The sequence below is a fragment of the Miniopterus schreibersii genome (assembly GCF_964146895.1).
Source record: "Miniopterus schreibersii genome assembly, chromosome: 1".
NCBI lineage: Eukaryota > Metazoa > Chordata > Mammalia > Chiroptera > Miniopteridae > Miniopterus > Miniopterus schreibersii.
In genome coordinates, this window is record NC_138101.1 from 136899219 (window position 1) to 136914186 (window position 14968).

General features: G+C 43.4%; 1 protein-coding gene across 1 annotated transcript in view; it reads right to left on the reverse strand.

Annotated features, from left to right (window-relative positions):
- Nucleotides 1–7708: 7708 nt before the first annotated feature.
- Nucleotides 7709–14968, reverse strand: part of CHRM5 (cholinergic receptor muscarinic 5) — a 72952-nt gene continuing 65692 nt past the window's right edge. Inside the window, exon 2 of the mRNA XM_081119103.1 lies at nt 7709–12218. Coding sequence (XP_080975229.1) covers nt 10539–12137 — 1599 coding nt within the window. The 5' untranslated portion in view covers nt 12138–12218 and the 3' untranslated portion in view covers nt 7709–10538. The remainder of the gene's footprint in view (nt 12219–14968) is intronic.

Consider the following 14968-nt stretch of genomic DNA (forward strand, 5'->3'; position numbering starts at 1 on the left):
CCGTGGTGACTCCAGAGAGGGATGGAGAGAGTAGCTGCCAGATAAGAATCCAGTCCCGTGGAGGCTCGGCTGCTCTTACAGTGGGTTCTGTAAAGCCTCTTGAAGTCCTCCCTCCACCATCTCCACCCTAACCTCTTACTATCATCTGTCCTGACTAGGTGAGTACTGTGTCCAGTTTTTGCCTCTAAGATGATACACTGAGGTCCAGAGAAAAGCTGCCAGTGATAGGTATTCATGTTTTCCTGTACAAATGGTTCTATTGACTTCATGACTATATTAATTGGATGCAGTTTAGGAAGGATTAAAGGGTATACTTTTTGCAGTTTGGTAAAGAGAATGCTGAGGGGATTTTAAAAATACTTAATCTCTTTAAAGCAAATTCTGATCAGCTGTGTGCCACTCCATGCAGTCAGTCTGGGAAAGGAAATGGACTTCCATTGCAGCAGAAGGACTTGCAGTTGACCCTTGAACAATGTGGGTTTGAACTGTGCAGGTACACTTACACGCAGATTTTTCACTTGACCCACACAGTTCAAACCTGTGTTCAGGGGTCAGCTCCCCAGTTGGGAATCTGTGTATGCAGAGGGCTGACTATAGTTCTATGGATCTTTGTGGGGAAGTCAGCACCCCTAACCCCCAAGTTGTTCAAGGGTCAGCTGTAGTTGTAAAATTCTTGACATGGTAAATAAAATCGTGAAATGCCACTCTGAGATTTACTTTTCTTGGAGCTCTTTAGAAAATGGGGCAAAAAATCATCTCTTAGGATGGCTTATATATGAAGCTACCTAATGGTCTCTCAAATTTCTTCCTATCCCCCCAAATAAATTATTTTATTCCCAGAATGTGAAGAATGATAGGATAGATAAAATACCAGTGGAGGAGGAAATGAGATATAGCAATAAAATTGGATTGTAGGGAAGGGGAGAAGAAAATCTAAACTCTAACAATAAGAGATTTCCTGTCTGGCTGGTGTGGCCCAATGGTTGAGCACCAAGAGGTCACCAGTTTGATTCCCAGTCAGGGCACATGCCTGGGTTTTGGGCTTGATCCCCAGTAGGGGGGATGCAGGAGGCAGCTGATCGATGATGTTTCTCATCAATGTTTCTCCCTTTTCCTTCCTCTAAAAAAAAAAAAAATCAATAAAAACATATATTTTTTTTAAAAGAGAGATTTCCTTTCTTTAACGTATACCTGCTGATTGTCGTCCAGTTTACCCCCTGTAACTGGTTCTCTCCTGAGGAGTGGGTGCAGCCCAAAGGAGTGTTCTCCGAGCAGCTGTATTTGTGGAGTTTGGTTCTGCTTTTATAGGCATAGCTGATTGTTCCAGGAGGAGTATCTAACTCAGGCTAGGCTGAAGGCTGTTTCTTGGGAATTTGAAATTAAAACTGAGGGACTAGATGGCTACATGTAAATTTGTAAAATGTATATATTCTGTCATGTAAATTACAAAGAAGAGAAAACTGACTCCAGACAGAAAATACAGAATGAAGCAGATGCATAAAGAGCTGAAATGGGAGATGAAGTTTGAGAATTGTACCTTAAATCCTTTTCTGAGGAGACTGCGTTCTTGCCCTTGGGTTCCATGGAGCACTGCTATACCCTACAGTATAGTGTTGATGTGTTTTACTTAAGCTAGTGCCAGTAGGTTTTTGTCACCTGATTCCAAGTGTCCTAACTTACACACTTTTCCAGAGCTGACCAAAAGGATGTCCAACCTGCTGAAAGCCTCCTCCACTTCCTTCAGTCATACAGAATTGGCTCTCTTGCCTCCATATTCATCTTGAATGAAGGGGTCAGAAGGGACTTTCTGACTCAAGGCGGGGAGGTTGGGTGAAACAGATTCTGGCTCCGTCACTTACTAATCATATGATCTTGGGAAGCCTTTGTGAGCCTCAGTTTCATTGTGTGTAAAATGGGGGAAATATCTGCTTCATGAGTAGAACTGTTCAGAACACTTAACATGTATTATCTCATTTAATAGTCACACTAACCCTATGCATTTAAGTCCTCAATAAAAGTTTGTAATTATTAATATTCTTACTTTTTGGGTGTGGAAACAGGTTCAGATTTTCCCAAGCTCACCATGGTAACGTAGAACAAGTCCTGTTCACTCCTTCCTGTAGTGCTTCTCTTACACCAAAAAAACAACATTCATATACCCACGTCAACACGGCCATACATTTGTTACAGCTGTTCATCCTTTGCCTACTGTCCTTGGCATGACTTAGGGACTTGCCTCTCTCCTTCCAAGCTCTTCTCGGAGAGAAGGGGTGGTGTAGTCAAGAGAAATTGACTTCCAAGACAAAGCACTTCTAGTCCCAGTCTGTGGTGCCTGAGCTTCAGTCACTGTAAAACTAATCTTTCTAAAAGGCAAATCTGATGGGGTCAGTCCCCTATTAAAACCCTTTATAGACTCTGTGGACTTAAAGATAAATTTTCTGACCACAGTCCCTCCAGATTCACTTTTTCTCCCACCTACATCTTGAATTTTTCACATTTCTCCATTTTAAGCTGTATATACACACTCACCTCTGGGCCTTTTTGATTATTTCTTCCTCTCAACTCTCTACCCACTTTTTTCCTATTCTTTTCATGTGTACCCCTTACATCTTATTCAGGATTTAGTGTTGAAATTACCTTCCACGAAAGTCTTCCAGGCGGATACGAGCTTGGGTAAGAGCCTCTCCTTTGCCCCCTTTATGCCTGTACTTAATGCCATCATTGCGCCTCCTTGTGTCGGATTCCCCGTTCACTTCTCTCACTTCGCTCTCTGGGCTCTAAGCTGCCTGGACTGTCAGGCACTAGTAACACAACAGTCCTGTCCTCAAGGAAGGGTAGAAGGAACATCAGTTTCTCCTGTGAAACAGTTCTGGAGTGGCTGCCACGTAGAGCTTTGTAATGAATTGTTGGGATCCCAACTCAAATTAGTAGACAAACATAGAGATCAGAGACCTATGGTGAATTGAGCTTCCACTCCTCAGGGAACCTGAAAGATACTAGCCTTGCCAGAAAAACAAAAACAAAACCACAAAACCCAGGAATCTTGCCTCACGACTGTCTCCTATCTCAGGTATGCACTGCTTATTTAGTAAAGACTACATTGTGAAATCCCTGTACTATTATCTGTGCCAAGGGCTGTTGGGTGAGAGGACACAGTGGTGAGCAAACAGCATGAACTCCGGCCTCAGAGCTCAGAGTTTAGTGGGAGAGAGAGACCAAACTCATACAGATGTGTAACGAAAACCTTGATAGGTGCTCTGAGGAAAGGTCTGAAGCGCCATACAGGGACCTGTGAGGTGAGATGAAAGAGAAAGCAGTTATACGGAAAGAACAGAATTGGAGGGGCACTCCAGAGGAGGGAGCGCACCTGGAGAGGTAGGCAGAGGCCTCCCCGGGTGTGCTGCGGGCCTGAATTCACCGGGTCTTCCCGAGAACACACCTGGCGCCTCTCAGGACAGACCTGTGGGTGGCGTTCCAGGGTCACCTGTCTGTGACTACTGCTAATCAGTCTCTGAGCAAACTTACGTGAAAATCATTGCCAAAAACCTAGAATCTAGTAGAAATCTCAGGGTCCCAGAAACTTTGAGATAATATAGTAATTGGAAGAAAAACGAGCCTCGCCTTCCCTCTTGCCTTGCTCCCTACCCGCTCGGGTTCAACCTCAGATCTTTAAATGACGTGGCCCAGCATCATCTGTGGCATAGAGATGGCTTCTTTTCCCTTTTATCCTCTGGAGCTGACGGGATCGGTTGGGAAGAAGGGTCCTGCCCTTCTTCAAGGCCTCTCAGCGGACTCTTGGCTCCTGGGAGGCTCTCAGTCCTCTGACTCTGAACCAGCTGCTGACCCCGAGGCTCTTTTCTGTGGGGATGAAAAGGGGCCATGTGCTAAACCTGACAAGCTCAGGGGAGGCCTGCATGGCGGCCTTGCAAACTCAGACCTAAAATAACTGCAAAGGATGGTCTGAAATTAAAACCTTTTAACTAAAAGCAGTCTATGGTGGGTAGTCTGTCCTAGGCTGGTGTCTTCCCTAACAGGTTAATTTTCACCTTAACTAAGCCTGTCCTTTTTGTCTTTTGTATCTGAGATAACATATCTGATTAACACATGCCTTTGTAAAACAAAGTAATTTCCTGCTTTTCCAGACCCTCAGCGCACTAGGGCAGAGACTAGGAACCCTCTCGTTGTTATTATCTTGTTCATCTATGAGATAGAAAGTGTTTTCCTTGCTTGGTTATTGTCATGGGTTGAATTGTGTCCACCAAAATATGTTAGAGCCCTAACCCCCAGTACCTCAGAATGTAACCTTATTTGGAAATGGGGTGTTTATAGAGGTAATCAAGTTAAAATGAGGTAATTGGGGTAACCTAATCCAATATGACTGTTGTCATTATAAAAGGGGGCAATTTGGACACAGACAGACATGCACAGGAAGAAGATTGCTGTCTACAAACCAAGGCGTGCCGGAGGCTACCAGGAGCAGCGGGAGAGGCCTAGAGCAGACCCTTCCCCAGCGCCTTCAGAGGGAGCAAGGCCCTACTAACGAACGCTTGGATATTGGACTTCTGGCCTCTAGAACTGTGAGATAATAAATTTCTGTTTTTCCAAACCATCCAGTTTGTGGTACTGTGTTATGGTAGCTCTAGGAAACAAGAAGAGTTATTTTAAAAATTAGACTTTATAAGTCTTTAAAAAAAATCCCTCCAGGAAATGACTGGTTCTTCTCAAGTTTAGAATGAAGAGGACAACGATCCCTGTGCACTAAGCTGTACAGGGTGTGTCTGTTAGAGATGAAAACGGTCAGAAGTAACCTCTCTCTAATCTATTTTTAGTTATGGATAGGAGCTCTCCTTTACTTGAAGCCTTAGATTTTCTGCGTTTGAAGTGTTTGAGTAACCAGTCTGCAAGATGTGAACGTGAGGATTGCCGAACAGTACTTCGCAGTTTTGTGTGTTTTTAAAAGCATCTGTTTGTACTTAGAAAAAGCAAGATTATAAGGATAGACCCTAAGATATTTAGCAGAGGTTATTTCTGTGTGGTAGAATTACTGGTAACTTTTATTTGCTTCTTTATTTTCCAAGTTTTCCAAGCGAATTCTTACTATTTTAGTAATCACTGTATTATAAAATATAGTGACTATAAAATAAGACCTAGTGTAGTTTTATGTTTCTGAAAGCTTTTCCATGGCAGTCCTCCAAACCCCAGTTTACATGGGTATTACCTTTTCCTCTTCGCCATCTTCCAGCCCGTGGTGTTCCCCTCTGCAGTTCACTGTAGAGTACAGTAGGGAAACTGGGCTGCAGTTAGAACATCATGGTAAAGCTTCACGGCTTTTGATTGAAAGTGGCTGATCTGTAAACATATTTTTGGATATATGCAGAACTACTAAAAATAAGCACCAGTTCCCGAGCTAGTGATATTGGGGCTAAGCGGGCTGAGTATGAGCCGCTCTTTGTTCAAGGTAAGGGTGCCCATTTCTTTACCAGGACACCCCTGAGGATGCATTTATGCAGGATAACTCTCTCTAGGAAATCGGTGCTAATAAAACTGTTTGGAGGACTGCTCTTAGCAGGAGCATAAGGGCATTCGTGGGGCATCTGGTGGTATGAGGCTTATTTGAGGGTTATATAAGAAAATTAGGACTTTTTAGACAAATAGATTGCCATGAGGCATACTAATGTAGATGATTCTTGATGTGATGGTCAAGGCCAGTGAGCAGAACTGGGTCTTGACTTTTTTTTTTTTTTTTTTTGCATTATCACAGATAAACTTAAGGTGGCCACCCCCACACACATTAATTCATCAAGGGAGATGGAGGACAGTGCAGTTCATTGGGAGGATACCTTGCCCAGCTGGATGTGCCCTCTGTGATTTTAATATGAATAGTTATTTGGGTGTCAGTCTTTTGCTTATTACTTAATGTCTCCAGAGTTGTTCTACTTGTGTCCTCATTAACTGAAGCAATTTTTGAACACAGTAATTTGACTGTATCCCTTCAATCTTAATCTGAAAAAAACTGTAAGCAAATATTGGAACTTTACTAAAAGGTAGTTTTTCACAGTGATATGGGTGTTGAAATTCTGAAACTCTTAAAGCAAATTGAGCAAATGGTGATTCTCAGTGTTGGAGAGGGAGATACAAATATGGAAAAGGGAGAACCCTGTGGCGTAGGATTGGAATTGCAGATGTCGATATGAACTCATTGCTTTTAATAAGTATCCGCATGCAGATATTTCTTAGTTTCATCCACTAAAGGGGCCTAATAGCAATGAATATATCCTGAGTCCAGATCTGAGTCAGGTACCATTCTCTACTTAATGAAATCAGGACTTGAAGAAATGGCTGATTCCCGGGCTGGGGAGAGTCAAGATGAGCCTAGAACTTTTTGTTGTATCAGAAAGTAAGGGAGTGCTCCAAAAATGTTTAGGGTATGTCAAAGGGTCCCAGGAAACATCTTGAAGTTCTCACTGCTTAAACTGGTGATAGTCTGAGCACTGAAATAATGACAGCAGTGAATTTTTAACCATTTACTAAAATAAGAGTTAATGAGTCCATAATGATAATGAGAACATACATAAGTAAATCAGAAAGAAGCAAAAAGCATTTCCGCAGTAGAATGCCAGCCACTTGGCAGTCATCATGGTAATAACTTGGTTGGGTGAGAATAATAAACAGGTGCTGTAATTATTGGGTGAAAATCTGATAACCCACAGGGAATTTATATAGGCTCAAAGTTTCTTTCCCCAGATTGAAGGAGTCTAAAGAGACCTGGTAACGAGGTGCAAGTGTGATCCTGACTAGATCCTGAACTGGAAAAGAAGCTCTTATACCTCATTTGGACAACAGGCAAAATTTGAGTGTGGACTGTATTACATAATATTGTTGGGATGTTAAATTTCCTGATTTTTATATTTGTATTGTGGTTATGTAATATAATATCCTTGTTCTTCAGAAACACCCACTGAAGTATTTAGAGGTCAATGGACACAATGTTTACAACTGCAAATGGTTGAGAAAAAATATGTGTGGGTACACATACACACAGGGGTGAGCTACACATGTGGCAAAATGTTAACAACTGGGGCATGTGGGTGAAGGATGTAGGAGTTTTTTGTACTATTCTTGCAGCTTTTCTCTAAGTTTAAAATTATTTTGGGAAAAAAAAATTTTGGTTTTTTCATTTCCTTCTGGTTTGTTCCTTGATACTTAAAACATTTAGTTCCCTCCCCCCGCCCACTCACGACCTGAAGTCCTCATTCTGTAAGAGTTTGTGCAATCTCAGTCTTTACTGGTGACATGGCCTGGGGGAGATGGAAATTTGTATCCCTTGCAGTGGGGGTGAAATGACTGGGGCTCCAGCCTTTGGAACAGTCGAAGAAGAAACACTGCTGTTGTTTTGTTTCAGGGTCTGTACCAGCCGAAGGGCTGTGGTTTGGGGTCTGCCCACCTCCCTTGTCCTGGAGGGAAAGGGAAGCATTTTAGTCACAGGAATCTCGTCATCGTTATTTCATCTTGATTTGGTCATTGGTAACAGAGGAAAGGGGAAATCACAAAGGTAGCAAGAGGGACATGTATCCATATTGTGAATCAACCCCTCCCTTCCTAAAAGGCCAGGCCATGCAAATGTCTGTGGGATCTCTAATGTAGAAGGATCTATCAAGCTAACCTGAGACTATTTTCATGTTTAAATGCTTTGCACTGGACTACTGTGTGGTTAAATTTCTTTAATTTCCAGAATGATGCTTGTACAATATACAAAAGCAGCCCAGTCCCCACATCCTTTGCTATACTTTCAGTATTTATAGTAGACAACTGAATATTCCAGTCCAGAGATTAGGTGCAGATTTCACAATTACAAAGAGCAGAGCATCAGCATCTCCCTCAAACACTGACCGAAGGAGCAAAGCAGAGGCCGGGAATATTGACAAAATGCTTTAAACAAAAATCATACTGAAAAGAGATTCCTCAACAAGTTAGCAAATTCACAGCCAAGAAGAAACACGAAGTTAGCAACATAGCAGCATCCAATAGGTAACTAGTCAAACAAAGCTGTACATCGTTTACCATAGACAGAGCGTGGGAAATTGGGGGCATAAAAGGCCTAAGATCTGAAGTTAGCCCATGCCTTGCAGTTTATATTTGGATCTTCCTTCTGAGGACTCCACCAGAGGCCCGATGCTAGTCTCCCCTAGTAGTTTGGGCTTTTTTGTGTGTGTGTCTATGCCAAAGGTCATAGGTAGTCTGCAAAACTGGCTGTCTCCAAAAACCAATGATAAGGAAGCACAGGCCTCTCCATTAATGTCACATATGATGAACAAAAAGTCCTAGGCAACCGTGGAGTGTGACAGGATACCTCCAACACTGCCCCTCCGCTCCCCCTCCTGCTTCAAATTCTGTGTTGTTTTGATTAAATTAGCTTGTTTTTCTTCTCTCTCTTTGAACAGTGAATGCCCAACATGGGCTCAAAGTCCTGTTATTCTCTTGGAGGGATTTTCATTTTTCTCAGGAACCAAAGCCTTAAACTGAAAAACCCACCTGCTTATCTAGAGCTGGTGGAGCAGGTTTGCTCATGAAGTCACACCCTGTTGGCATCACATAAGCCTGGGAGCCTCTGTCTTGGAGAACTGAGCCAATTAATTAATATTCTTTATCAAATTCTTGGCAGGTGTCAACCTGCCCTTCACACACGCTCAGCAGCTACATTCCTCTCAAGATGTTACATCTCAACATTGAGTCCCTAGAGGGCTGGAGGCTCGGCCTGCGTTTCTACTGCCCTGGAGCATTCTTGGGACTTTGTAAGAGGCTGATTTGCTCGTCAGGGGTTGGGTGAAGCTCTCCTATCCTCAAGTACATGCCTAATTCCCAGGACAGCTAAACCAACTATTTTTACATCTTCTTAGCAAATGAGGCTGAGAAAGAGCAGGCCTGTATTAAGTGAAATGAAGTCTGGAGGTTTTTAAACACATCGCAGATACGGTGAACAGGTTAAACAAGGAGCCCTGTCCGGCAAGAGTGCTTCATCTTTTAATTTCCCCTTGCTGCCTTCTTTCATTAATTACATGCACTGTTTTGTAGTTTCAATTTCTTGCACATTGGTTTATTTTCGGAACTATCAAAGAAACTTCTTAGATTCAGTTTATGTACACAGAGATTTCAGTTAAATTTGGTTTTTAATAATCCTGATACTCTATATTATGTTGATATAACCGCTATATTTTCATACATTATTGTGACCTATATTTTGTTTTTAAAGCCTCATCTTTCATTTTTAATGGCCGTAGCCAGCTTCACTGAACCTCAACTGTACTTTTTTGGACTTCTCATCTTTGACCATGAATTTGAAGGGGAATAAGTCAGTCATTTCTGAACTGTGATCGGAGGACCTATAAAAAATAATAAAACCTTTCCGCTGCTGTCCCCCCACTTTTGGCTGGAGGCTCCACAGTGACCTGCTTGTGCCTAGGTATGAGCTGGGGTCTGAATGAGGGAAATTGGGGGCCTGCTAAAGGCCCTGGAAGAAGTTCAAAAACATGGAGCGACACCAAATTTGTTTTCCACATTGGCCTCAGGTTTGCCTGCAAAGAGATTAGAAAATAAGACCTCTGAATACAATTTAAGAGAACCCTGAGGAAATAGCCTGGAGAAGATCTTTACTCTGTGAAGGGCTGTGTTACTACTAGTCTTCCTAAGAATAGAGCATGAATAAAGGGGTTTAAACGGACACAAAATAGAATGCACAATATTTGTTTAGAAAACTAGGAAAAAACTCCCACCAGTAAAACATAACTGACTGGAGACTTGATATCTTTGTTAGCCGAGTAGAGGCCCCTGTCTCGGACTGGGTGTGGTCAGGTTTCAGGCCCTCCCAGACGCAGGCTTCTGAAAGGAAGGATGGGGGCCAGCATGGTTTCAATGGTACCAGGAATTGGCATCCGTTTTGAAAGAGAATAACATAAGCTTTGCTCAGGTGTAGGGACAGGAAAACATACCACAGTGCAGAACACATAGCTGTATAATAAATACTTCGTAAATAAATACTGATTGGTTTATAAAGAAAGTCTTAGAAGCCAGCTGAGTAACACTCTTGTTAATAGGTCACACTGACTTACATTCCCCTGGTTCTCACGGCGCGGGACAACTCCATAGACACACACATACTACGCAAAAGTGTACAACAGGTTCCACAGGGGAGAGGTTTCCAGCTGGTCCCTGCTGCTCCCCAAAGAAAGGTAGACAAAACTTCCCTCAGTCATTGTTCACCATGACCCAACATGCCTGTGAAGCGCCACTAGTCTGTCCACTTCAATGACAAACTCCAGTGGCATCAGGCGGCCTTAGTTACAGATAAGTATAATTCTATGTGGCAGCAACTGTGGCAGGTGTGACTCATTTCTTTTGGTGACAGACCTCAAGCCTTTACAAAGTCCTCAGGGACTCAAAATGACAGATGTCTATTTTGAAAATCAGCCAACCCGAACCAGCTTGCGCATCCTCAGAGGAAGTGAGTGATGGCCGTTCTTTTGAGGGGAGCTGCTAACTTTTCAGGGGAGCTTGCTGTTCCCCTGCCAGTACAACTTCTCTTCCACTTTTTTCTTTTTCCATCGGCAGAGAAGCAGCATCTTAAAGGTCTTCCTGAAGGTTCTGTTGCAGAGGGCATAGCAGATGGGGTTGACAGTGCTATTGACATAGCACAACCAGTAGCCCAAGTGCCACAGGGTGACTGGGACACACTTGTCACAGAAGGTGGAAACCAGGACCATGATGTTATAAGGGGTCCACGTGATGATGAAGGCCAGGAGAATGGCGCTCAACGTCTGGGCTGCTTTCCTCTCTTTGACAAGGACCATTCTCTTTCGTTTGGTCATTTGATGGCTGAGGTTGGGATCCAGGCCTTTCGTCGAAGGGTCCTTGGACACTGGGGAGGAGCAGGGCATGATTTTCACTTTGCGGCAGCCGTTGTTGGTCTCCTGGGCCCCGTCAGCTTTTACCACCAACCGGAACTTATAGGCCACACATTTCTGACTCTTGGGCCTCTGGGCAGCTGCTGGAGACAGGAAGTATTTGGGGGTGTCGTCGTCATTTTTTTCAGTTTGACCTTTCACAAAAGCTTCCTTGGTCTCTTCAGTGCTGAAATCTTCCCTGGGGCTTTCCTTGGCCTGGCTCCTGTAGACCACCTGGAAGTCGGGGTCAGCGGCGGGCTTGTCCTCATCTTCCGAGGAGGGGCAGCTGCTACATGTCGTGAGCTGCTCGGCTTTGTCCCACTCAGCGCTTGGGCCAGTGGCCTGGGAGGGCTTCCCGGTGGTGGAGGTGCTCCTGCGGGAGGATGACCAGGAAGCTTGGCTCCTTTCCCTCTGCGCCAGCGCGGGCCCAGGGCAGCTAAAGCAGGACTGCAGCAGAGCCTTGTGAGCTGGCTTCCTCTTCTCAGCTTCAGCCACAGAGTCCGAGCCCTGCAGGTCAGCGAGGTCCTTGGTCCGCTTCTCTGTCTCCCGGTAGATTCGGCAGTAGAGAATTGTCATGACGGAAACAGGAATGTAGAAGGCAGCGATGGCAGTGCCAAAAGTGATGGTGGGCTCAGAGAGGAACTGGATCTGGCACTCATCCGGAGGCACCGTTCGCTCCCCGACCAAGTACTGCCAGCAGAGGATTGCTGGGGCCCAGAGGATGAAGGAGATCAGCCAGGCCAGGCCAATCATGATGCCGGCCCTCTTTGGGGTACGCTTGGCCCGATACGTCAGGGGTCTCGTGATAGAAAAGTAACGGTCAAAACTGATCACCAGAAGGTTCATGACGGAAGCGTTGCTGGCCACATAGTCCAGCGCAAGCCAGAGGTCACAAGCCAGACTCCCCAGGGCCCAGCGCCCCATGAGGATGTAGGTGGTGTAGAGGTTCATGGAGAAGATCCCGATGATGAGATCTGCGCAGGCCAAGCTGAGCAGGTAGTAGTTGTTAACTGTCTTCAGCTGACTGTTGACTTTGAAGGAGATCATGACCAAGACGTTGCCCACGATGGTGACCAGGCTTACCACCGCCGTCACAGCGGCAACGGTGATGACTTCCCACAGCCTGTGGCGTTCCAGAGGCTGGTGACTCACTGGGGTGCCATTGACAGTAGTTGCATTGTGGTAAGATTCTCCTTCCATCCTGGTGCAAGAATTTGCATTAGGAGTAGGTCAGGTTCTATACTATTCTCTTTTTTATCTACACCCCTTCTGGGACAGCATCTGGAAGAGAGGGAAATACATTAGCTTCACTCGCCAGCATGAATTTCTTTTCCACTCATTGTTTATAATTTCTAACAAAATATTGAATGTGGTCCCACACACATGTGGGGCAAGATGCTGAAATCTCTAAAGTTTTTTTAACCCTCACCCGAGGATACGATTTTATTGATTTTTAGAGAGAGAGGAAGGGAGAAAAAGAGAAACATCAATGAGAGAAACATTGATTGCCCCCCATATGCACCCTGACTGGGGATCGAACCTGCAACCTTTCGGTGGACATAACGACACTCTAACCAACTTAGCCACCCAGCCAGGGCAACTCTCTGAAGTTTTGAACATTTTTATAAGGACATCATCCCTTTGCTTTTTAGGATTAACCCTTTGTGGTCGTTTGTCTGCTCTCAGCCACCACAGCAAGGAACCGTACGAATCTTAACTCTGTTCATTCATGTATCAGTTCATAATTTCTCTGAAAGCTCTTAATTCCGACCAGTACGACACCCATGTCCAAATTTAATACGACTGCAAAGGGTTAATAACGCCTGAGCGCCTTTCTTGTACACCAGGCTGCTGCCCTCTTGTGGTTCCCAAAGACAATTTTAAAAAAGGTCTGGGAGGATAAGAGCAATGGAAAAGGAAGGAGAAGAATTGGATTGTCCGGGAGTATTAATAAGGAGAAAGCAGGTGACATTGTTGCTTTGGGCTGCAGTGTCCTTAATGGCAGATACTTTTTAAGCTCCTGGTGATAAGTACTTAGTCTGTCATGCACTGGAGAAAAAGATAAGTTGTACCAACTCTATAGTCCAATAATTAAGATTATTGAGTTTAATTATGAATTCAGTTGTTAAACATTATTGAGGCACTGTTGTGAGCCGAGACTGTATTACAAAACTTCATCCTGACTTCATGCACAAACTCCCACTGGGTACTTGGTTTTCATTGAGTGGGTTTGAAATTTGCCCCAGCTGCTGCTGCTGACTCTCCCTTGGGCTATATGCAATGCCATAGAAATGTTTTAAAATACCTTTCTTTTTTATTTTAAATTTATTTTTCTTTTCTTTTTTAAAAATACATCTTTATTGATTTCAGAGAGAGGAAAGGAGAGGGAGAGAGAGAGACAGAAACATCAATGATGGGAGAGTCACTGATCGAGCCCACAACCCGGGCATGTGCCCTGACCGGGCATAGAACCCCGATCGCCTGGATCCTAGGTCGACGCTCAACCGCTGAGCCACGCCTGGCCAGGCTAAATTTCTTTTTCTTTTTAAAATAATTTTAAATTATAGCTGACATACAATATTATATTAGTTTCAGGTGTACAATAGTGATTAGACATTTATAAAACTTATGAAGTGATCACCCTGATAAATCTAGTATCCATTTAACACCATACATAGTTATTACAATATTATTGACTATATTCCCTATGCTGCACTTTATTTTTTTATATTCACACGATTTAAAAAACTTTTTATTGAATTTATTGGGGTGACATTAGTTAATAAAATGCTATAGGTTTCAGGTGTACAATTCTATAACACATCATCTGTATATTGTATTGTGTGCTCACCATGCAAATATCTTTTTATTTTTATTAAAAAATTTTTTTTGTTAATCCTCACTTGGGGGTGTTTTTCCATTGGTTTTTAGAGAGTGGAAGGGAGGGAGGGGAAGAAAGAGAGACACAGAGAGAGGGAGAGACATCGATTGATTCCTCCTGAACTCACTCCTGCGTGGGCCGGGGATTGAACCTGCAACCCAGGCAAGTGCCCTTGACCAGGAATCGAACCCAAGACCCTTCAGTGCGAGGTCTGACACCCTAACCACTGAACCACACTGGCCAGGGCCAAATATCTTTTTAAAATCTGACTATAAGCTAAGATGCTCCTTGTAAAGGTTGAAGCAATGTCAAAATGTGTAACGTAGGAAACAGAAGTCTCCCCTAGTTCAGTCTTGCAGAGGAAATCAGTGCTAACAGTTTAGTGTGTATTTTGACAGCTTTCCTTTATGTATATACTAACCAACATTTAAATACAGTTATTTTTAAGTAGGTGAATTGTTAATGTTTGCACTGAATTTTGTTTTTTATTTCTTTTGTATTAGTACATCTTTGGGATCACCAACTTTTTATTTTTATTTATTTTTTTGCATTTTACTGACTGCTCATTATTTCACTTAATGGATGTACTATAATTTATTTAATCAATCCCCCATAGACAAGTTCCAACTTTTAAATTAAATTTTCTTTTCTAGTTAAAAAAATTTACGTGCATGAGAAAAGCTTCAATGGGTACAAAAGGGAAAATGGTGAAAGATCGGTCTCCCTCCCACCTCTGACCTCCAAGCTCCCTATCCCCCTTTTCCAGAGGTCACCAGCTACCATTTCTTATCTTTCCTTCCAGAGAGATACTATGTGCATATGCTATATATTTGGTGGTGTATGAAAATAGCATTACAAAACTCCAGGCTCCATGGCCTGGTGACAGAGAGCGGAGAGAGGACCCTTTGATGGCCCCCCCAGCGCGCAGTGTGGCCGTCCCTACTCGGCCTGCTGGGCAGTTTTGAACCCTCTTTAATATCAGTAATTGACATAAAGATGACAGATTTGTAAAGGGCTATAGATTTTCTTTGTTTTCTATTTTAAACTGTATTTTTAGAGTTTTAAAGCCTCAGGTTCAATATGGCATTGATGATATTGTAACAGAAACCAGGTTCTCCCACCTCCCTCATCTAGTACCTTCTCTTTCACA